This window comes from Crocodylus siamensis, chromosome 2, assembly GCF_052110815.1.
Source record: "Crocodylus siamensis isolate JL-2025a chromosome 2, ASM5211081v1, whole genome shotgun sequence".
In the NCBI taxonomy this organism is placed as follows: domain Eukaryota; kingdom Metazoa; phylum Chordata; order Crocodylia; family Crocodylidae; genus Crocodylus; species Crocodylus siamensis.
In genome coordinates, this window is record NC_143396.1 from 147,632,385 (window position 1) to 147,657,652 (window position 25,268).

General features: G+C 41.8%; 1 protein-coding gene across 3 annotated transcripts in view; it reads left to right on the forward strand.

Moving 5' to 3' along the window:
- Window positions 1-25,268, forward strand: part of CCSER1 (coiled-coil serine rich protein 1) — a 1,425,236-nt gene that overhangs the window by 227,106 nt on the left and 1,172,862 nt on the right. For all 3 annotated transcript variants that reach the window (XM_090037073.1, XM_090037075.1, XM_090037076.1), the window contains exon 4: window positions 11,223-11,316. In XM_090037073.1, the coding sequence (XP_089893199.1) occupies window positions 11,223-11,316 (94 nt within the window). The remainder of the gene's footprint in view (window positions 1-11,222; window positions 11,317-25,268) is intronic.

Below are 25,268 nucleotides of genomic sequence, written 5' to 3' on the forward strand. Positions count from 1 at the left end.
GCCCTTAGCATGCCACGTTGGGTCTTGAATGCACCTTCTTTTTCACTCGCCACGACTTTGATGGTTCTAATATGAATGGGAGGCTGCTTTACTGTCCCCTTGGACACGGTGTTATATTTGTATTGGCCCCTGTCCTATAAGGAGTACCCTGGTGTGTCTCAGCCTTATGGGCTATGCGTGCCTCCAACCGCCCCTGTAGCACGCCCCAAGCCTCGCTGGTATGCCGGACGTTCTTATGTCTCTAGGTGCGCTCTAAGTACGCACCCTTATACACGGACCTCTCCGATGAGAGCCCTCTCTGAGCTTCCTAATGTGCATGCGCCCTCCCCGGGCTCTGCCCTGCACACCCTGCCCTACCCGGGGTTCTCCCTCGTGCGCACCTTTTATACATGCGCTCACCCCACTCAGGCTTGTACTTGCGCGCTCGGCTGGCGCCCTGTTGCTCCTGGCGCAAGCCCTGTCTCGCCCTTTCCGGGCTTCTACTCGTGTGATCACCATTCTTCAGGCTCTTAACCACACGCTCGCCCTGCCTTGGGCCTCCAACCGCATGCTCATCCTACTTGGGTTTCTACTCGTGTGATCGCCCTTCTTCAGGCTTTTAACTGTGCGCATGCCCTGCCTCGGGCCTCCACCTGCGCGCTCACCCTACTTGGGTCTCTACTCGTGTGATCGCCCTTCTGCAGGCTCTTAACCACGCTCCTCGCTCACACTGGGGCCTGTCCCGTGCTCCTCGCACGCACTGGGGCCGGGATCACCAGGAACCCCCACACTATTGGGTAGCTCCCCTGAAATTATCCCGATAGCTGCCCCTACTGGGGTTGGGGTCAGGACACCCCGAAATGCAGCACTCTCTACCACGCTAATTATCCTGATAGTCACCCCTACTGGGGTTGGGGTCGGGACACCCCCATACGCAGTGCTCTCTACCGCTCTAATTATCCCGATAGTCACCCCACTGGGGTTGGGGTCAGGCCACCCTGAAACGCAGCATTCTCTACCGTGCTAATTATCCTGATAGTCACCCCCACTGGGGTTGGGGTCAGGACACTCCCAAACGCAGCTCTCTCTACTGTGCTAATTGTCCCAATAGTCACCCCTACTGGGGTTGGGGTCGGGACACCCCCAAACGCAGCGCTCTCTACCATGCTGGGAGCACCCCCACCTTACTGGGGAGCTCCTAATGAGGCCTCCTCCGTTCCCTTATAGCCTCACCCGGTCCTGCGGTAGTATAATAACAAAACCAAAGTCTCCCCCTCCGGGGTCACAACAACTTCAAAACCACAACAGAACGCAGAGCCTCTCAGCTGTAACATAAACCTTAAGCCAACCTGGCTAACCTTCCATCATATCCTTATCAGGGTCCTTTCCACCCTGTATCCGCATGCCGATGCTCAGGCTGCTTGGTTCCTAGTCTGCTCTGCTCCTCAGCAGAGCTCCTGCCACTCAGGCTGCCAGAGGGGAACTGCCTCGGGCCTCAGCCTTGTGTGTTTAAATAGGCCAGGCCCTGCCCCTTGGCGGTCAGCTGACCCACTCAGTTGCTTTGGCAACCCCCGGCTGTGCTGCCCTATTGATTGGCAGCTAAGCCCACATCGCCATTACTAGCACCGAGCACCCTAGTGCTCCACTACAACATAAAAGCAACTTTATTGGTTAAAGTACATGCACTTCCTTGGTTTCTCGCACAATAATATGGGGATTATCCATTCCCCTACATTTTGGTCCCATTACTAAAAATTATTATTAGAGAAGATGGCTACAGAGGATATAATCATACAGATACAAAGAACTCACAAAACTGATATGATGGTATGGATAAGCTATCCAAATATACTGTGCTCTCAGTAGTAAAACTCGTCTGAGAGGAAGGATTGTCCAGGTTTAGGATGTTAAAGACTTGGAGACCTATGTTTTATTTCCCTGCTATACTGTAGCAGGTTTGCCAACCTGCCAACATGGGCCAAATGTGACACATAGAGCCATCAAGTATGGCCAACAGGGCTTTCCATGGGTCAGGAAATTTGGTAGTGGGGAAGCATTGGCCATTGATATGGCTACCTTCCCCACTCCCAAAATCCCAAACCTGCACAGCTAGTTGGGACTGGGCTGGGCTGTGACCTCTTCCCCCTCGAGTCTGAGCCATCCATCCTCTTCCACCCCAGGTTCTGAAATGGGACCATGCCATGCTCCTCCCTCTGCAAGGCTGCGCCACAGCCCCTTCCCCATGGGGCTAGGTTGGGGCTTGGCCAAACCCCCTTCTCCCCTGAAGACTGAGCCACTCTCCTTCCCTCTCCATGGAGCTGGTTTAAGTTTCTTTCCCCTGCAGAGCTGCATTGGGGCTTGCCTGTCCATCTTACCCTCCCCTTCCATCCAGCTAGAAGGTGCCTGTCATGCTTGCTTCTGTGCTGGATAAGGAGCACTGGCTGGATCTGCCCTGCAGACAGACTGGGCACTGCCAGGCCAACCCATGGGGCAAAAAGGTTGGGAACCACTGTACTGTAGATTTATTTGTCCCCTTTGGCAAACTGTTTAATCTCTGTGTCTGATTTCCTAATGTGTAAATGGGGATTAACAGCATTTCTCTACTTTATGTGACTTTGTGATGATAAATACATTTTAAAGGTTGCCCCCAACTTCTGTTTTCTCAACTCAGTATGCTTTGCTCAATGTGAGTTTGCACCAATGTGAGGACTGCAGGGATTATCTCACTATTGGGTGTCTTTCTCGCACAGTTAATGAGCTGTTCCCAGAGTTATTGATTCTGTTGCAAAAAAGACAAACATCTTGGCATAAAGGGTGCCCGTAGTCAAATTGAAAGTGATAAAAGCTGCCCTGTTAATTCCAGCTCAATTCTTAATGATGGAGGAGGGGAAAGTCATATGGGAAAGAGATACTACAAGCAGGAAGATTGTTTAAAAGTTGCTAAGGGGCTATTACAAAGTCAATGAAGAGTTTTATTAAAGTTTTTGGCATAGAGATTCTCTCTTCACAAAATGATTAGACCACTTGGAATAAATAAATGATATGTCAGCATTAATAGACGATCAACATTTCCTTGGAACCTTGACGAGAAGTTTCATCTTTTCTTTTTTGGCAATGTAACAAAGCACTGAAGCCACAAGTTTTGAATCAGAACAGTTAACTGCTTCTTCTACAGGCCCATTTTTATTTGTACTTCAGGGAGATAGGGGGTGGAGGGTGGGGTGGGGATGGTGAAAGGACAGGGGAGGAAGTTTAACCAACTTACTTCAGAAACAATTTAGAACTGTTATTAATCTGTAGCCTATAAAACGAAATAAAAGGAGGCAACTTTAGAGAACATAATCCATTAGAGAAGACAGAGGCTGAGGTTCAGGACTTCTGTGTTCTACTTGCTGTTTTGACAATGACCTGTTGTATTACCATGGGCAGGCCATTTCTTTGTACTTTTTCTCTCCACCCCTTCTCAAAAAGTACATGTAGGAGCATTAACCATATGTTTACTTGTTATATTCCACATGTAATATGAATTTAATGTGCATAACAGCAGAAGAACCAAGGGCAGTCTGCAGAGCTGTGTTGGCTGTTAGTTTGGACTGCAGCTCTCAGAAACCTCCAGGGGCTTGGGAGGCAATGGAAAAAGGACAAGGAAGCTTGAGGCTGGAGTAAGGGGAACATGAAGGTGGAACCTGGTCAGCCCTACATGGAGGAGTGCACTGTGGAGCTGGAAATCTCACTGGCTTGGTCAGGCAGTACTGTTGACTGAAGGAGCTGGACTCAGACTTAGGGGCAGCTGCAGGCTGCTGTTTGAGCACTCTAGGGGCTAAATGTTTGTCTATGGACACTTCTGGAGGTATAGGGGGGAAATTAAGGTGCTGAGTATATGTTGCAGTGTTGGTGTTTCTTTATCTTTTACCTGTTCCCTCCCTTTGGCTTTTGGCTGGTGACCCTGGCCCCTGTGATTTTCTGTATAAAAGAGGGAACTCCCCCTTGCTTCTTATGCTAGTTTGTGAGGTGTCAGAATGGGCACACGTTTTTCATATGTTCTTGTTGTTGACACGATTTTAGCAACCCAGCCCCTATACCTTTGTTCCGGGCGAGTGCAACCCTCAAATCGACCATAACACATGCCAGTTGATAATAGGCGAATTTATTGATACAGTGTGATAACAAAAAAGCAACAATACAGACAATCAGACAATTCTATATCTACCAATCCCTGGGCTGTCATCAGAGTCAAAGTACATCTGGTCAGGATGCAGGCTCCGCTCTGAGGGTCTCTCTCTTAGGTGTCAGCAGTCTGGAGGTGGGATGCCGAGGCCCGCAGCCCCGCTTCAGTGGGGTGCATGAGATGGGCTGCTGGTATGCCTTCTGTCCATGGTGGCCTTGGGGACCCTCCCCGGGGGTGGGGATGGGGACCCCTCTTGGGGAGGAGAAGGAGGAACCTGAGTGGGGGACAGGGAAGGACAACAAGGAACAGGAGGGACTCTGTTAATCTCAAGTCTCTGTTTTTGTATTCTCCTTCCCCCTTGATGACTCTTCATCTGTGGCTATCTCTGGTTTGCTGTCTCTCTGTGGTCACACATCCACATAGCCTTCTGGGAATTCTCCTAATCTGGTCTGTTCCTCCAAAACCGGGACTTAGCCCCCACCCTGCTCTCTCAGGCCTTGTTGCGGTGTTACTTATCTTGTATTATGGGGCAGTATGGTACATACTTCTTTGGTTCCCAGATTATATGTCCTTCTTGTGCTAGAAAACCTGTCTGCCTTGAAGGCTGTGATCTCGTGTTATGGCATGTCCCCCCTCAATTCTCAGTCTGTGTCCATCCATTGGCTTTGTTGTGCTGGACAGCCCATCTGCTGTCAGGGCCATGAGAAGCTATGTGTGCATCTCCCAAGCTCTTTAGAAATCCATTTAACCCCTGCTTCCCATCTTGACCCCTTATAATGCATATATCTATACCTATAACCCAATTCCCCAAAAAACAGGCCTTTAAATATCATTTCTAAGCCAACACTTACGTTACAGGAGAGAAGACAGGAGTTTCAAAGGTAATTCACAGAGCCTGTATGCAAACAGATCCCTAAGGATAGTTTTGTTGTGGGTTACAAATCCCATGTTCATTGTGTGGGAAGGTGAGGGACTCTTTTCTCTAGCAGAAGATCTACAGGGAGAGCCTATGGGAGATTTCAGTATTATCTGCTGAAGTGGACCCTGAGTAAGTTCTAAGGTGTTTCTCTGAATAGGTCATTTTTATAGAAATGATCAAAGCCCAAAGCTTCTCTATATTCCACAGGAGCTCTTGTTCCCAGAATTACATTATAAAAAAGACAGTGAGGATTACATGCCCCAAATAATGTAGGTTCTAAATATACTGTTTAGATATGCTCTTCCTACTTATTAATGTTTGTTTCGTAGAAATTCATTATTTCAGTCCTGCATTTACTTTAATATACTCATCAACCAGTAAGCTATGGTGATAACATGATCCATGGTCTATAATGTATGATTTGACCCTTATATAATTATGCTAATATATAATATAATTCCCAGGTACCCTTATGCACAGAGTATGGATATGTTTTTTAGGCTTGGAGATGATGACTATAACTGGGATTTTATATTTTTTAATTTTATACTTGGCACACATTAATGTCAACTCATCCTATCTGCTGCTGGCACAAAGTGATTAGTTGCTGTCTATGGGCTGGAATATTATTGGATTGACACTTTGAATGGTTTATTGACACTTTGAATCATTTTTTGTGATTTAAGATGTTTGCCTAATGGATTCTGGATTGCTTCTTCCAAGTTCATGCATTGCTGTTCTTTCTCTTTTACACATAACATGTTCTCAACAAACTTGTCATCAAAGACTTCCAGATGCTTCTTAAATGTGGTATGGATTCTACTTGTAGTTGTACTACTGTATGGAATTTAGTATAACTGAGCCAAGATAATAGGTGTCATTCTTGGGATCATAACAATTCACAGAGTAAAGTTTAAACTGTTTGATGTCTTGGTCTATATGAGATCTGCAGTAGTAGTCATTTCCTTTCCCTCACCCCCAAAGATCTCAGGTGGAGGAGGAGAATAATAAGGTAGCCAAGTTGTAATATTTTTATCATGTCAAGCTGCATTTCTGGAACTCTGAAAATTGTTTAGGGTAAAATATTCAGAAGTGTCTTGTGTCCAAATTTTAAAAGTAGTTAGGTGCCTGAAGATGCACACAGACATTACTGTGGTTTTCAATCTCCACTTATTATTAGCCCCAGCAGTGATTCAAATCTGTGTTATACCTAGCATCAAATGACATGCATTTTGTGATAAGCTGTGATAAGCTCTTTTTTTCCCTCTCCAGTTAAGGGACTACAAGGTTTTTATAGGCTAATATTTTCTGTTAGTACAGATCTTGGGCTGAAAGTGAGTTTGTTTCTATATGAATGCCATGTAGCCTTGTATAATGAACCTGTGTAACAAACTTTTCCTGTTTTATTTATATTTTTGCACATGCACTGCACAGCACTACTCATGTAGTGAATATCTTTCGTCCGTGTGAGGAAACAAAATAGTAATCACAAGGGATGCTTACCAGCCGTTGTACAAGTTAAACATTTAGCATTCAGAGAAAGGGAACAGGATGTTGTCTTTTACATGTAATTGTAATTGTTATGTGTTGTTTATTTTTTCTTCCATACAACACCTATTCTTGATTATGTGGTGGTTTCTGCACTCTGCAGTTGTCACTTTTTGCTCTTGGGATCTGTAAATATAGCTGCAGCATTAAGAATGGACTTGTATCTCAGTAACTCAAGCAGGCTGATATTTATGGTAACTGAGGAGGAGGAATAGTGGATGGGGAAGAAGGCAGAAGTTCTTGTACTTCACAGGTGAGGTTCTTACAAGATATTACTGAATAGAATTGTAAATTTTAGCTACTCAGATTGACCTCTGTGTAAACAGTAAGTCTTGAGCTGGGACTGAAAAGTATAATGTATTCAGAGACAAAAAAAAAGAGTACTGTGAAATGATTAGAAGATATATCAACAGTAAAATTATGACAAATTGAAAATCAGCAAGCACCTTTGTCAATCTGATCTACATGTATGTGTATTTATTTTGCTGTATTATGCAGCACATTAATCATCACTGTGTGACTTTAACCTTCTAAATGAGCTGGTGCACTGGAATGTGATATTTGTTTAAAAAAAAAAAAGATGGGGCATCAGCTAAAGCGTCCCAGTCACTGAGAATCTGTCTATTGACTTTGGTAGGTTTTGGATCTGGCCCATAGCTCAAAAGCATTGGGCAAAATCCCACAGTGCTTCAAAGCTGCTGTGGAGTGTTGCTTCAGTGTGAACTGAAGAAGGATTGCAGGATTAGAGCTATTGTGGTGTAACTTTTAGATTTCACAAATAGGACACCATCTGGAGAAAGTATTATGGTTATCCTACGTCAGATTAATGTATTGTCAACTGTAGAACAAGTAGCAGTGTCATGGTATTATCTTAGTCATAATCAGTGCAGCAGTGCTTGTAGTTGAGGGTAATGCTACATCACCTTTTAATAAAATAGGATTCCCTACCTCATGAACTTTTCATTATAAAGTATCACTGGTAAGGTTAAATGCTGAAAGGCAAAATACAAGAAGAATCACCATGTTTATGAGCAGACTTCTGCTGATATTGGCAGGTGATTCTAGTCGGGCAGTGGCTAATTTAATCAATAGTTTTATACTAATACTCCTGCCATCCCACAGCTGGTTGCTGTAGAGTATAGGAATGGGGATTAGGAAATATGGTCAAACTGTCCCCTTTCCCCAGGTGAGTGGCTGTGAATTGCCTTCCCCTCCAATATATTCAGTTTGCCTTTTTCCAGATTGCACTGAGTGCTTTTTCAGAGACTTTTTATGCAGTCCATCACTGCTGAATCTACTGCAGAGACCTGCCCTTTTCCTGCCTACCACCTCAGCCAAAATATTAGTTCTGTTACATATAAGATCATAGAAAATTAGGGCGGGGCTGGGAGGGACATTTGGAGGTCATCTCATCCAATCCCTTCAAGGCAGGATCATCCTGATCCAAACTATCCTGTACAAATCCTCGTCTAACCTATTCCCAAATCAATCCTGCTGTGTAGGTGTGGCTTAATTCAGAGTCATTTTATCTGTTGTAGGCATGTCTACATGAGATGCTAACTGAACGGTAGCCAAATAGTACTGCATCGTAGTGCGTCACAATACCATCAGTGCTACTGCACAGTATTATTAGGCTACTGTGCAGTGGTGCCACTAAAAAGACTTTTGCCGGTGCTACTGCACAGTAACTCTGGTTACTGCACACTTATTTAGTACTTGATTATACAAGTACTAAATAAATGCACAGTAGTGTCTCATGTAGACATGTCCTGTGAAACTAGTTCTGTAGCTTAACTGTTTGCAAGATGGGAGCAAAAATGTATTGCTAAAAGATTGCCTTGTTGCATTTTATCCATTGTTTTATTTATTTATTTATTTTGCCTTACTGCCTCCTCAAAGTGTGAGGTCTCTCAAACCTCAAGTATCCAGTTGGAACTGAAAAATACAACCAAAATAAAAATAAGTCTTGAAAGAAAAAAAGTGACCCATAGGAATGAAATAACCAAATCACACAGCCTTTGTCAATTAGTAACAAAAGTCATTGCCTACTAGTGAACAAATTTATAAGTTCATGAATTGTTTCTGTCTGAGCTCCTCTTTTATCCTAACTTTCCAGTATCTTGGTTAAATAGGACAGTACATCTCTGCTTTCTGATATGAAATATCTGACCACATACAAATGCTCTAGATTAAAAATGGAGAGAGTAACTGGAAATTTTATATTAAAAATGAACAGTGCCACTGCTCACTTATGTTTCATTTTTAATCTTTCTGGGATACAAGTATTCCTATGGGAAGACATTACAATAACAAAACTAGAGTTTTAATGACAGGATAAGTCATATTTTTGACTAACAGTTAAATACTCATGATCCATTATTACGAGTGCCAAAAGACAGTGGCAAATACATTGTTACATGTGCTATTTATTCATGTAGTTTACTGAGGTCCAGTGTAGCCAAAGAGCTATCTTCTGCTTTGCTAAATCAGAACCAGGTTTTGATATCCCTACTTGCACTGATTTTAAATAGCTTCTGGAGTAAGGTACTACTCAACATGAGTACAGCTGATGGAATTTAAATTAATTTAGGCCTCTGAATTCAGCCCTCTGAATTTAAATTAAACTAGTATCTGTTTTATTACAATTTTTTTTCCAGATTCTAATATGCTTGTCAATGATGAGTATAATTTTTCTCTTCAAATAGTCTTTGTGATGTCAAAAGTAATATTTGGGTAGGATGCTACTTAGCATGTGGAATAGTGTTAAAATGTGGGGTGCATCTACACATGAAATTAGTGGAATGCAATAAACTCTGGTGCTGTTTGTTCTGGAGTTTATTGCTCTGGGCAAAGTGTTTTACACATACAGCACATTGAGGGGTCAGCCTGCCAGACTAGAGTTGCTTCACCCAAGTTCAGTGAGTTATGCAAAAGGGTAACTACAGTGCAAAGGGGCAAAAGGGTGCTCCAGTGTGGGGCTAGCCGGCAGGAAGTCAGCTACCTCCACTGTAGGATACTACTTGTCAGGCAGAACTAACCTATGGTGGAGTTAATTAGTTTACTCCATCGTAACAGCTCCACATGTGTAGATGATTACACTTTACTGCGGAGCTAATTAGGCAGTTCCACAGTAAGCATCTCATGCAGATGCTCCCCATGTCTAATATGAGTTGCCTAATCAGAGGGAAGAAAAGGTTACTATAAGATGCTCTTCACTTTTTGGTATTATATCTCCAAGTTTTATCATTGCTATAACTTAAAAGCGATGGCATTTTAAAGGTGTTTTCAGTATAACAGAATGTGTTCATGCAAACTAACTTTTTGACAGTTAAGCTGGTTTAACTTTTTAAAGTCACTTTAACTGTCAGAGTGTACACATGTATGTGGAGCAAAGTCAACTTAAATGAAGGACCAGATAATACACCTCCAAGGTGTATTAGCTTCAATCTCATTAGTTATGTTGACTTAGTTGACAAGGACTAGGGACAGACATTACACACAAACTGGTTTAAGTGATCAGAAACTGGTTTTAACCTGTAACAGAACAGATATTCAGTGCATATAAACCAGTTTGAAAATGGCTGAAACCAGTTTGAGATAAAGCTGGTTGAATTTAGTATCAGACATAACTGATTTGGGTCAAACCAGTTTATGCAATGTCTGTCCCGGACCCCTTGCTCGTTCAAGATAAACCAGACTCCCCCAGCATCCCAGCATGCTCTCTAGGCTGGGCTCTGTTGCATAGCAGGGCTGGCCCCTTCCCTCTGCGTGCAGCTCTGGCAGAGACTTGCAGGCACAGAGCATCTGCCTGGCTTCCTTCTGCTAAGCAGGGATTATTCCCACCTCCCTTCTGCCTTACACAGACATCTCAGCATTAGCTAGCAGATCACATACTGGCTACCATCCACGCTGTGGGAGACAGCAAAGGCAGACAGGCTTTTTATTGCTAATCAACAGGTAGCTTAATGTCCTTCCTTGGAAAAGTTGTTTAAGAAGAGCTGTTTAAGAAAAGATCCATTAGTTCATGGAGAGAGGCTATGCTTTCTTAATGGGTTGATAAACATTGAGTTAGGGGTGATGATAAACATCCCCTGCTAGGCTGCTGCGGGGGGGGGTGGGGGCGGGGTGAGGGGGGAAATAATAGCATCCAGGTGACCTGGCTATGCCTTCTTCAGCTCAGCCCTGTAGGAGGGGAGGAAGGGTTGCACTAGCACCCTCCAGCATCTAGCCTGAGCTACTGCAGGCATGTTCCTGATTTTCCTCAGTCTAGAGAGAATGTCTGTCTGGTTACTGTTACCAACCAGTTCAGCCTAGCCAGATTAGACTAACCTGCAAAGATTGAATCAATTCAGGCTCAGGCTTTTTGAATGTCTGTCCCTCGCCAAGATGGCTGCTACCAGGTCAAGGAGCTGTACGTGTGTATGCTCCAATGTGACTTAACTTCGTTAAGTCACCTTATTTTAAGTTGACATAGTATGCATGTGTGTACCCTCAATGACTATTAAATCAGCATGCTTTCATGTAGCTAAGGTCTGATTTCTCCCCATACTCTATGTGCTTACTTGGTTACTAACCTGCCTAAATGCTTGCTTTGCTTTTACATACCAGGATGTTTTGAATAACCTGGGTTCCTGTGAGTTGGATGAAGATGACCTCATGCTTGACTTGGAATTCCTAGAAGAGCAGAATCACCATCATTCTGGTAAGTTAGAGAAATGTAGTTATGTACAACTTAACTATTATGTGTGTAATTGTAAATTACAAAAGAAACATGTTAAGTGCAATTACTTGGAAGTGGTAAAGATCCATGGTGAGGGAAGAGAGGATTACATTAAAATTAGTATTTTAATGGCTCTGATTGCCTTTGGCATGCAGGATTGGCAGCATTTTCTTTATGCTTCAGTTGCTGATTTCTTGCTTATCACTGTTTGAGATGTTGCCATTATTGGAGATCAGCCTTTTTTACCATGGATCACTTCATATGGCCAATTATCAAACTGATGTAATTTGTACAGATGCAGGAGAATTACATTTGCACAGCAACAAGGATACCCTCATTTCATTTTCCAGATGCTTGAAATGACTGGTATGCCAAATGCATAACAGCCAAAAAACACCATTGTACCTCTTACTGTGACCTCATTTTTGGTACGTTAGGTTTCATCATTAGTCTTAACACTTTTCCCCCTACTTTCTCCATTAAGCCTTCCTAATTCTGGTGCAAGAAACATGAAGTTTTCACATTTCATTCTTGTTATGTTTAACTAGATCTTCTCTTTTACATTTACATAAAATGTTATTTAATCTGAATTAATTCCAAATGATCAGAGCTGATGATGCCAGGCAAATAATAAATGCTAATACTCATAACCAGAGTTAACTGTAACTGTATTCAGAGCTTAATTGAACAGGAATTATCCAAGTAATAAAATATAGTAGCACCCTGCAGAGAGGAATTTTGTATTCACTGAACTATGAGATTACACTATTTAAAGCCTTCTCCAGATCTGACAGAAATCTGTGGAAGAAGCCCCACTGGCTTCCAGTGGCATTGTGTGGAAGATATCTCAAGTAGAACTGTGTTTTTATAGTATATATTTAATATCTTACCTGACATGGTTACAAGGAAATTGATTGAGGTATGTTTTTTCAAATGCTGGAACAGACTACCTGGAGACGTTTAGGAATCTCCATGCCTGAAAATTTTCAAGAGCAGGTAGGATAGACACTTGACTGGGATGGTTTAATCAAGAATGTTTCATTGAGCAGGGGTCAGGAGTACATGACTTCGTAAGGTGACTCCAGCCCATCCCTATGATTCTGTGTTCACATGGCAGCCTTTCTGTGAGGAAAGTCTGAATAGCTATCCCATACTACCTTAGCAGGGAGAAGAGTACCTAGGGAATATGGGCACAGAATGACAGTGCCAGCAGCTAACATGCCACTTGTAACTTCTTATGATTCAAAGTGTTGGGACCAAAACTGGATATATAGGGACAATGTTCATCCAAACAGCAAATGAATCGTGCTACAAACTGCATACAGGGAGATGGCTGTTTTGTGCTCAGGCATTCACTGAAATAGTCCTACCCACCTCACTCAATGTTAAAATAACCAGCCTTGCATTTTAACATTTAAAAACAATCATAAGAGCTATATTGGGTTGCTGAGAGATTTCTGTAATTTACTGTTGGCTCTTCACTCAGTTCCATTTATAAATTAAATGAATAGAGGCATTGCACTTAGGGACTGGTATTTTCCAATATTACAGCTTGTTACCTGCAATTTGCTAAGCATGAGCTGGTCAGTATTTAAAACAGGTCCCAGTTTTAGTGCTGATGTTACTGTCATGTATCATTAGAACCAGGCAAAACATTATACTATAGATGTTGTAGGGAATGTTCTTGTGTAGTACTTCTGTGAGAATTTGATTAATGTGCCATATTATTTTACAAGTGGAACCTCTTATTCAGTTGCATCTCATCAAAAGGAGATGCTTCACACTGAGCCAATGTATGATTTCAATGTGGTGTTTTTTTTTTTAAATTAACCTTCTCATGAGCATTTCCTTGAATGGTAATGGCCTTCCCAATCCACAAGTTGCTCTTAAGTCTTCCCCTAGTGAATATGCAATTGGTATTTTCGTCTCAGTGGCTAAGTACAGACAATCAAAATGCTTGAGGCTGAATAGATTCAGTCTTTGCAGGTGAGTCTAAAATGCAGAGATTAAACTTAGAAATAACTGGACAGACATTCACTTTTGATTCAGGAAATGCAGCCACATACCTGCCGTGGCTCAGGCCAGAAGCCAGGGAGCACTAGATCATGGCTGCGTGGCATGTAGCCAGCATGGACTGTGGTTCGCTTCCTCTTCCTGCTGCCCCTGAGGTCTCTGGGATTTGCAGTCCAGAATCACAGCAGCAGGACTTTGCAGGGTTGCTCATCACTTCTTCCTGCTTCCAGGTGCTTGTGGGATTTGCAGTCCACAATCACAGCCAGTGGTAAAATGTTAGCAGGCTAAGGCAGCTCTGTACTTGGGTGAAGGAAAGTTTTAACTCCCTATCCCCGGCCCCAGACCTAGCTGGGGTTTGTTGGTGGGGAGGCGGGCAGTCCCTGCCTCTCTGCCAACCCTTCTCTGCTGGAGCAGAGAGCACAGCCCAGCCCAGGGCTGGAAAGCATGCTAGGATGTTGGGGACTGTGATTTAACTTGAACCAGGAAGGGGTCTGTTACAGAAGTTTCATAAACCAGTTTAACCCAAATCACTTAAGTCTGATACTACATTTAACCAGGTTTATCTTAAACCAGTTTCAGCCATTTTGAAACTGGTGTATGTGCACTGAACTTCTGCTCTGTTACAGGTTTAAACCAGTTCCTGATCACTTAAACTGGTTTATGTGCAATTTCTGTCTCTAGCCAGTATCATAGAAACTGAAGTTCATTTTTGTATGTCTCCTGGTATTGATGGCATCAAGCTGTAGAATGTATAAAGAATCATCCTGTAGAAACTAGGTAGCCCTTATGTTGTACTGAGAATACCTGCAGTGGTGTTTTCGAAATAAAACTCATTTCAGGTAAGAATCATTTTAAAATTCAAGGAAAAAGAAACAGCAAAATTGTGTGTGTGTGGTATGTTTTTCTTTCTACAGATCCTGATGCTGTATTTGGATTCTCAGTTAGACCACGGTTCTGGAAAAGGATTTGCAAGGACATGCTTTAATCCACAGAATTGATGCCTATGCGATTCTGTTCAGGTCCACATTTGCAGGTTCCTTTATAGAATCAGAACCGTAGGCAGTTGCATGTATATGGTCATTTTATGCTTCTGAAACGTATACTGCCAGACTTAAATTGTAAAGTTTAGAAATACAGGGCATGATCATCACTTGCCTATCAGATTTGAAAATGAGGCTAAACTTGCATGTGTACAATAGCTAAGCTTGCCTCCCCATAGTCATGAAGAAGGAAGCTATACAGAAAATATGAGGATCAAACCCTTTGCACTAAAAAGGCTAAAAAAATAGAAACCAAGTAAAAACACACCCCAGTGGTAAAATATTATGGGAAATTATATCATTTTGTTTTCAGGCACATTACATAATGCACAAAGCATATTTAGAGCAATAAAAATAGTCACTTGCTTTTATATAACCTCCATTAGAATAACAAGTGCCAGCATAATAGCACTGGTTCATCTTCTCATTTTCTTGTTTATGAAAGATGGAAGATTAAAGCTCTTTTAAAAAATATGAAGTACCCAATTATTTTTAATAGCTGACACTATGCAGGCCCAGAAAAAATGTCCACTTCCAAACAAAACTTCTTATAAAAAATTCAAAGCTCTCCCTTTAAATTACTTGTGTATATTACACATGACCAAAACTATGATCACTGCTAAATTCAGCTGCTTATAAAAAATTTAAATACCTCAGTTCTTGTGTAACTTCTTTTTAAATTGCAGAAGCCCAAAACTTAATCAGTTTTGATTTGAGAGACCAGTTTAAAAGGCAGCATCTACAGAAAACCACCAGGAGAGAGTTTTGTTTCAAAAGATTTAAAAAAGGAAATGAGTCAGTCTATTTGAAAAGTCTGAAACCTAGTAGAGTTTTACATGTATGCTGTCGAAACTCTATGCCATATTGTTCAGACCCAGAAGCTCAAATTTAGGTGTCCAAAATAATTTCTCTGCCCTTCACTGAACAATTAAGTGCTCAACATCTCCAAAATCAGCCTTATTTCAACACTGAAATACAGACTTAAATGGATACTTAAGTTTGAACATTTTGTACCAGACTCACTTGATATTAAACTAACAAGGGTGGTGTAAGTCAACTACGCTATGCTGATTTATGGTAATCTGAGGATCAAGTATTTTGTCCCCACTTTGTAATGGCAAGCGTAACAAAATAATCCTTCCTCCCCAACTTAATATCTTCCAGTTAGAAAAGCAAGCAATACAAACAAATTAAAAAATAACAGCTTTACTTTTAGGGGTGAATCCTTTAATGGGATTTGTACTGCCTCTTTTGTGCTGAGAACTCCTGTCTGCTAAATTTAGAAGGAATCAAATGTTATGTTACAGGGTAGGAGCTGATTCATTCAAAGTTCAGGATGGTAATAGCTCCTCCCTACCCTCCTCTCCTCTCTTCTCGTGTAGTATCAGTAGTAATAACAGCGATAGCAGTAGTTAGCACTTGTTATGTTATACTGTTACCTAACATCATAAAGTAGGGACTGGGCTTCCCCTTTTAAAAACACTTCCACAAAGCACCACATTCATTAATAGTTGTCAGATTGGTGAATACTAGCCCTGGTGGGTCATTTACCCAGCCATTATAGCATAGTGTTGGTTATTATGAGTCTGCAATGCATATATACTTGATAAGTCAGTCATAAAGAATATTGAACTGTGTGGTGGCCAAAATGAACATAGAGTAGGACAGTCATCATTTTTCAAATGTCTCTGCTGCTCTGTGTAACATCAGATGTGGATGAGATCACGTGCTCTGTCACCCTTTCTTGGTAAGTGCTCCCAGTGCTTGTACTTTTAAGTGCTAAGATTCACATTTCTCAGAAGCTAGTGGTAGAAGTTAATATTTCTGTTACTGCTATTAAAGGAGATGCTTTCTTTGCAAAACTAGAATAAAGATATATTGCCTCAGCTGAAAAGCTTAGAAAAACGTAAGATAAGGCTCAATGTTTCAAGCAGTGGAAAGTATGGGGCAATTAGTGGTGAAAAATTAGATACTGTGGAAAGAGTTCTCAGATGAGTGGATTGTAAGGAGAAGTCATGAAGAGAAGTCTTTGCAGACAAGTAGGGTCCCTTTATGAATTATAAAGTCCGTAGCCAGGAGTGGAAAAGAGAAACTAGGGATCATCACCTCCTCTGTTGGCATTGTTTTTATTCCAATTTGTTTCTATTGTTTCGTTGTTCTCTCAGCCTTCTCTCATGGTATTGTCTGTGCTCCAGCTGCAATTCTAATGGGCTGGATTTTGTAACACAATAAAAGGCAATCAGTATCATCTAACAGCAGAATGCCCCATGTTTCTTCCCTTCCCCCCAAACTTTAACAAGAATAGATGGAGGAACATCTAAAAAAGTTTGTGTTTTAAATTACTGTACTTCCAGTAGCTGAGTTGAGCTTATTTGGATGCTGTACAGCAAATGAAGTGGGAAAACTTCCCTGTCTTTTCACTGCAGGTCGTCTTAGGGATATAAAGCACTGAACAGCTTTTTCTTTTCTTTACTATGTATGAAATTGATACTGTGCTGTAAGAGTGATGATATTATATAGAGGAAATCCCTGAAAATCCAGGGTAAATGTTCTTGCTCTGAGTACACAAAAGTGAACAAAGATCTTAAAATAGTGGTATGGTTCAATGGTTTAAACATGGAAAAATAGAAGTTTCCAGTTCTGACAGATTCCTGTTGTGACTTTGGGCTTGTCAGCTTATCTCTCCACCTAAGTTTTCTGACTGCGTTGTTAAGAAGGAGGTAGTAGTATTCTGCTCACACACTCTAACTGGCTATTGTGAGGATGAATACAATAATTCTATAGAGGAGGGAGTGAAAAGCACTACTGGATACAAGCACTAAATATTATTCAGCTTGAGTCTTTTTAGTTCTTTTTATACACTGTCTATATAATCTGAAATGTTAAAAAATAAGCCTGATATAGTCAACATGATGGGTCTTAAGGGTACCTCTTTATTACTCTACATAAATTAGACATTTAAAATATGCTTTGGTGCTGAATTTGTTGTATAATAATTAACTTACTGGTTTGTAGAGCAGGAACCCATTGACTGTTTATGGGAAGTGACCACCTTAATTTAACCTAATTCATTTGATTTTCGACCCCCCTAATGGAATAGGGCTTTTTTAATTCAAAGTATTGATTACTTCCATATGTAATGGAGCACTTCATCTTCAGTGATGAAGGTAGAGAGAAATTTATTAAGGCAATTTAAGTTTACATGGATGAAATCTGTGCATGCATCATATATAGCCTATTGAAAAATAAATATTTGCCATATATAGAGTTAGTTTCCTTGCTATAAAAATGCTGCTTTTGAGAGTAAAGGTATTTTCTGAAAACTCATGAATAGTAGTTATCCAAAAATATATCCTAATTGCTTAACTGTATCAGTGTATGCTGCATCCAGCCATCTCATAGGCTCCAAAGCATTGTGTAGGTGCTTAAAATTTTGTACAGAGTGAACCCAGTGAACTAAGTGGGGTGGCTCACTGTAGAGGATATTAAGCCCACATGTAAGTGTTCAAAAGTGCAAATGTGCAATACCGATTTCCTGGGTATCTAGGTTACCTTACAGCATCCATCATCATCTTACTTGAATATCTGTTATATAGCCACAGACACTATTGTGCTTTATATTTAAAACTTCAGTATTGGTTCAACATGTATGAAGAGGTTTGATTATTTCATAATGTGTATTTCAGTTATGAGGTTGATGGGTAATGAACTACCTTTCTTCACTTGCTGGAAAACAAGGAAAATACTTATTTCCACAGGAGTATTTTAGGGTTTCCTTAGTGAATTATGTTTTTGGCCTTTAAAAATGTTTGTTTTGGGGTTGAAACAGGCCATGACTTACTATTCAGATACAGGAGAACACATAAATCCAGCCCTGTTTTAAAAGGCACTTAAGCAGGGCGACAACCTCTTCATTGCTTTCAAGATCTCTAACATGTTCCTAAATCAGTATTTCCATATGCTAAAAGGTTTTGTTTTTTTTGAAGAAATGAATGTTGAAAAAGTGAACATGAATCTAATATCCTTTATTTGTTTCATTTTATCAGATGGTTTTGTTGATGGCATGGGCCGTGTCTAGGTCTATTAATATGATAGGAAGAGATTAGATATGATTTTATGAAGTAGCAATTGCTGTGTCAATACACGGCACTTTTTTATTCCTCTTTTTCTGGAAAAGATCATACTTATTTATCAGATACATAACTTTTTATTTAATCCAGAATCAACTGTTTTGGATGAAACACAACACACACGTTTGTATCATAACACAAACGTTTGTTTCTTCTAACAGCTAGATCATTAATAAATTAATAGTATTATTTGAATTTTGCAAATTCTCTAGGGTAAGTTGGAAATATTGTTTCTGCTTTGGATGTGGATGATGAAGTTAATTATCTTGTGTTTTTTTTGAATGGCAAATTAAAATGGTCATACCTGACTCAGATCTTTCTTTTTCTTTTAATAAAATATTTACATTCACAATTAGCAAGGACAGTAGATGAAAACCTAATGTATGGCTTGACCTTTTTTTAGAAAGTGAGAATTGGACGTGTTTTATAGAGTTTACAAAAGCCAGATAGCCCCTAAGCCTGTAGCTGTTGGTACACAGCCAAATGAAAATGTTGGCGTAATGGCCCAGTGATGTCAATTAGCAATTAATTAGTTAGTTGCTAAATTATTTTGAATTTGATGAAGAAGCAGTGTGAAAATTCTGTAATGAGTTAGGAGCTCCTCCTGCGCCTATTAATTAAAGGTAGTAATTTTTATTATTAATTTTTAATGGGGAGTAGCACAGCTGAGCTGCAATGGAACCCCCTTGGTTTTGTGCATAGACTATAAGAAGGTAGGTAGCTCCAGCAGTATGATAAATACCACCGGCAACTGCTTTGTAGCAGAAGTGCACACAGGGTAGAAGGTCTTAAGGATGGTAAAAGACATGATGTTTGGGACAGGTAGGCATAAACTCTACAATGCAGAAGGATAAATGAGCTTACTTGTGAAGTAAGGTCCATGTTCAAACAGCCATAAGGGAAAAGAGCATGTTCTTGTGTGCCATATTGCAGTTGCAGGAGATTGAAGAACAGATCTTTATTGTTAATTGGCATAGTTCCTTTGAAGCCAACAAGTTCTGTTAACTGATAGTCTAGCTTGAGGTGCTGGAAGATTCAGAGTACCTCAGGCAGATGGAGGTTAGGTCATTCTGTAAATCAGTCTGCAGAGAAGAGAGTTGGCAGCATGCATATGCTACCTGTTGGACAAGCCCTGGAGCTGCAGGGGCTTTGGCACTGAGGCAGGCTGTATTTCCATGCTTTTTTATTTTGGGCAGAAGAGCCCAATCTAGTGCCAAATGGTGACAACTGGGAACAAAGTGTGGAAACTCTTGGGAAGCAGACCCGTCTGGGAGCTGTTCTTGGGTGCCTCACAAGGGGCTTCGTTTATTTCTTTTATGAACAATTCAGTATGTTGTTAAGCCAGATATTGTTCTGTGTTATTGTAGCTTGATTTTTATTTGCATGCTTTCTGTTTTTAAATAAGAAAAGGAAAATAGCGAATACATATTTAAAACATTGTCTAACTCCTGTTCAGCTTTTGAAAATCTCCTGTCCTCCTGTAGTGATTTACATATGTGATGGAGAAGGATTAACTCTGAGCAGCATAGATGCAGTTGTCTTGATAATACTGAATTTAAATCTGTGAATTTCCAAATGGAATAAATCCCACAACCCTAAAATAAAAAAGAATGTGGTGGCACTGCCAAAAGTCTGACACTTCATATAGTGAGCACTTACCATAGTGGAATCCTGTTCCATGACTGGGGTTCTTAGTCAATATGGAAATATAAATAAATAATAATACCAAACATGGAAGAAGCCAGACATGAGACTTGGTTGGAGCGAATGGCATCCTTACAACAAAATCCTAACTAATATTAAAAAATAAAAGAAGGAAGAAGTTATAGCACTAGTATTCTTAATTTTTTAGTTCTTTCACACAGCAGTTCAGATCAGTGCATACCTGGTGTTCTTCAACAGCTGCCTCTTTTGTAAAGATAGAGCAGCAAACAGGCGTCTGGTTTTAGCATCCTATTATTTACCATTATATATAGATTGGAAGCCTGATTTTTTTTTAAGGTATAATTTGTGCTGAAATGAGATTCTTGAAAAGGTAGAAACTAAGGTTTGTTTTTTTTAAGTAGCCTGTACAGCTTTTATTTGAGCTACACATTTTCCCTTGAACCTCATATACTGTAATAAATCTGACACAATAAGATAGGAGTGGCAACGTTTTTTGGCTGGAGTGCCAAAAACCCCACAATGTCTACCTTGTAAGGTGCCAGAGTGCTGGCATGCCAGAAAAACAAAACTGGGGCAGGGAGGTGGGGGGGGGGTACGTAGCAGGATGCACTGCATATTTAATACGGTTAATAATCATAAATGTTTCTGCCTCCCCCCCCTTTTTTTTTTTACAGTAAATAACAGGTTTTCTAAAAATTCTAAACTTGGTGACAATAAATAAAACTTCATGTACTGCCTTTGTACTTGTGAATTTTTTTTTCTTTTTAAGCGTGTTGTGATGAGAGGGGGAAGAGAGGAAGTAAGGAGTGGAGAGCAGCAGGCACTGAGGGAGTCATCATGGGCAGGCTGGTCTGGCCAGGCCCTTGGGAAGGCTGCAGCCAGAAGAGAGCGGGGGTCAGGCAGGGAGTAGGGGCTGTCCCAGGGCTCTGCAGACTCAGGCCACAGTGGGGGGCCCAGCAGCACCAGAGGTGGGGCCCAGCCAGCCCGCGCAGCTCTGCAGGGATGGGGTGCAGCCACCCTGCCTGCAAAGGGACGCTGCCTGGCTGGGGCAGGACTCTGGGCTCAGGGGCTTCTTGCCTGGCCTTTGTGCATGCCAAGTACAGTGCATGTGGGAGCTACAGCCACGGGCTGTTCCTTCAGGCTCTGGGAACAGCTGCTGCAGCTGGTGCTCAGGGCTGAACCAGCCAGGAGCCTGCAGCGCAGCAGCTCTGTGCAGAGCCTGCCCCGGCCCTGGCCCCTTGAGGGGAGCTGTGGGTGGGCAAGGCCGAGGCCCGGGCAGGCTGGGACAGCCACAGTGGCTGTTCCCAGGGTTCAGGGGTCTCCTGGAGTCAGGCGCTTGAACCAGGGACAGCTGTGGCCTGCTTGCACTGTGCCCAGCATGCAGGGAGGCCAGTCCCAGAGCTGGAAGGCCCCTGAGCCCAGCATCCTACCCCAGCCAGGCAGCATCTCCTTGCACACAGCCCATCCTTGCAGAGCTTTGCGGGTCAGGCCAGGCTCCACCACAGGTGCTGCTGGGCACCCCCGCCTGCCTGCCCATCACAGCTCAAGCCCGCAGAGCCCTGGGGCAACCCCCATTTCCCACCCAGCCCCCACCTGTCTAAGGGCCTGACTGGGTTGGCTTGCCCGTGGTGCCTCCCTCCATGCCACCTAGACCTTGCCCCGACCACCCAGCCTCAGCACTCAGGACCCTAGTGCTGCCCCACCCAGGTGGGACAGGGTGTCTACCTGCCTGGGCCCAGGGCTCTGCCATCCTCTGGAAGCCTCCAGGGCAGTGACCCTGCACACCACTTGCCCTGGCCCCAGTCCTGTTGAACCGCAGCTCCTTCCAGGCACCAGCCAGGCTGGAGGGTGCAGCCTGGGAGCAAGGGGTGGGGGCAGTAGAACACAGACAGCATCCCTGCTTGTGTTCTCCTGGCTCTGTCCCGGTGCCTGCCATGGCACTGGGACTTGTGGCTGCACGGGAGAGCCCAGAGCAGCAATTTAAAAAAAAAAACAAAAAAACAAAAACACTTTCCTTGCATGCCTCCCAGCATGCCAGAAAAAATGTCTCCACATGCCGCTAATGGCATGCATGCCAGGGGTTGCTGACCCCTGCAATAAGAAGATAACTTAATTCTTTGAACTAAATAAAAGTTTTCATTCTATAAACTGTTTTAACTCTGATTTATAGCTTCTTGGGACGCATCAGGCATTTAGCAAAGGTATTCTATAGGCTTCTTAAAGAAAGAATAACTGGTATTCTAGAAAGGAGATGATACGTTAATATGGCATATTTGCTTTATCCAAAAATAGTCCCATTCTGGTGTTCGGGGAAAATATTGTTGAGAATCTTGAAGCACCAGTTGATAAAAATGAAAAGTATGTGTGAGAAAAATCCTGTATAGAAAGTACTTTCAAACACTGTGCTAGAGTGAAATTGAATGGAAATAGACTGATCATCGGTTTCTATAAAATGAATTACAGATAACTCAGTGCGTCTTGGGATTCTTGCTGATTGCCTTGGCTGAAAAACTTAAGTAATGAATTAGTAAAGAGATAATGACTGTAGCATAGGCCTTAGAAATGCTTCCTTCAGGTCATGCTTAAAGAGATCTGCCTGTGAAACAACAGAGAAATATGCTTTGTTACTGCATGTACTAAACTGTTTTGTAAATAAAGAGAAGACTGGGAGTTTTTGAGCTTGTTAGAACAGTATATTCTGTTTCCTGCCACTTTCTGTTTTTTTAGGAAGGTGTCAAGAGGGTGTGGAAAAAAAAGTCTGACCAAAAAATTCAAATGTGGATGCAAATTGAGTTCTTTCGTGGTTTAACTGTCAGAGGTGCTGAGCATAAGCAAATCCCACTTCAGTTCAGTGGGAGTGTGCACATGCTCAGAACTGCAGATAATCAGATCAGTAATTTAATATTAAACATATTTTTGCTTAATAAACCCACTAGGAAGATAGAAGAGCACACTCTAAAGCTCTAAGGTCATGAGAGAATACAGCAAGGGAGAAGCATTTATGACAGTTGTCATGGAGCACTTAGAAACAAAATGTGTGTCAGTATAAGATTTCATGCCCCCTCCCAGTTATGGGGTGACATTTCCTTAACTCAGGCTGGTATTATAAGTTGTCATTTATTACAAGAATTAAGACATTATTTAAATTAAACAATTGCTTTCGTTCTTCCTTCTGGAGGTCTAGAAATGTAGATCTGTGAATGGTTGAGTAAAAGAAACATGCTGAAGTGAAACAAATCACTTGCAATGGTATCCTGGGGCAGAAATGATGAATGTAATAAAGAACATTATGACAGATTAAGACATAAGCATACTCATTTAAAACAATTGTGTATGCTTTTCAATGTTTTGGACAATAAAATTTAATAGTGTGCCAGATATAACTTTTTTTCTTTTTTGTCTTTTCTGTTTTGTCTGAGGTGGTCCTCTTGGCAAAACGCTCAGAAGAGGAGAGTTTTGTTTCAGCACAGGGATAGCCAGCAGGTAGCTTCCATGCTGAAGCATCCTGTTCCCCAACCAGTCCCTTCACAGCATGTGGAGTAGCCAGCCCAGGGCTGCTCTGATGGGGCTCCATGTGCTGCAGATGGGCTGGCTGGGGCATAAGGGTGCTTCAGTGCAGGTGCTTCCTGCTGGCTAACCCTGCACTGAAGCACCCTGTATCATAGCCAGCAGGGTTAGTGTCTACCCCTGCATGAAAAAATTCCTCAGCAGGAGCATTTTACAAGTACTACCCTGCTGCAGAGTCTGTTAGTTTCATGCACTCTAATGTGTAGATGCTGAGACGTTTTTTCAACTTCGCAGTAAACATCTCATATGGATGTGCTTTGTGTGATTTTTGTCACTGTTCTCGCACTTAAGACTTCGGCTTAGCTCTACTCCATTGCAGATTTTCTGTATGATCTTGGGAAGTTACTAAATTTGGGTGAAACAGGGAAGTACTGTTACCCGTATCTCTGAGAGCAGTTGCAGTCCAGTTCGTGAGATGCTCAGATACTGCCACGTGGACAATTAAAAGTACCTAGACTGATGGTCATTAGATTTGATTGCACTAGATTCTCTACCTGTTCATTATGAGATACCATCAATATCGTCATTTTAAAACAAAACAACAAAAAACAGCCTTTGTAAAACATTCTAGTTATATCATTATAAGAAAACTGCTCAGTTGTCAACCTCTTAGGGCACTGACAGATGTGGAAAAAAAACCCATGCTGCACTGGAACCAGTTAATTTGACGCAGCCCCACAGCATCTGTTTACATTGGGCACTTTGGTAGCCCTTTTAGCTCAAGCTGATTCAATCAGCCATTAGAGAAAAGTTTCAAAAAAACTCCATTAAAGTGCCAAATCTCTGCAGACATTGGGAAAACCAGATGCAGTTAACACGCTGCTTTTTCTGCGCATGAGCTGGGCTCAGCACAGGTGTGCGCTGAGTTTAAAGTAAAGCGCCTTTTTTTTCCCCATGTCTTTAAGCAGCCTTAGTTTTCACCTACTGTATTTACTTGAATAGAAGATGACCCTGTCAATAATTAGATTCTATGTATGGACAATTTATAAATTTGTTATAATTGTCCTAGTATAGAACCTAATTATTGGAGGTTTGCCTTGATTTTCTCCCCCTCTCTCTGCCATAGCAGGGAAAATAAATCTGGGGGTGCACACATTTGAACAGCACTTTGGTACCTATTAATACATAGCACAAACTTTTTTTTTGGTTCCAAAAATAAATGTTTCAAAGTAAACACACATGCACACACACACTCTTATACCTCTACAGACCTGTGTTGTGGCTGATTTAGTTCACTTGACAGTCCAAAGCACACATCTACATTTACACTATCATCATCGTTTTTACAATAACCACACCATACTTTTGTGTGCCCATCACCAGCTCCTTTGCCCATCACGGTCAGGCAGAAGACTGCCTCACCATCCCCTCCCCACCTTACCCTGCCTGTTTCCCCAGTCCTTTCTCTCGTTGCTGTCATTGTCATCATTGTTCTCTTCTATTGTCAAGCCTCTGAATAGTCTGTGCTAGTCTTTTCTCTTCCATATGTCCTCTGCTGTCTTCGCCCCATTTCCTTCAA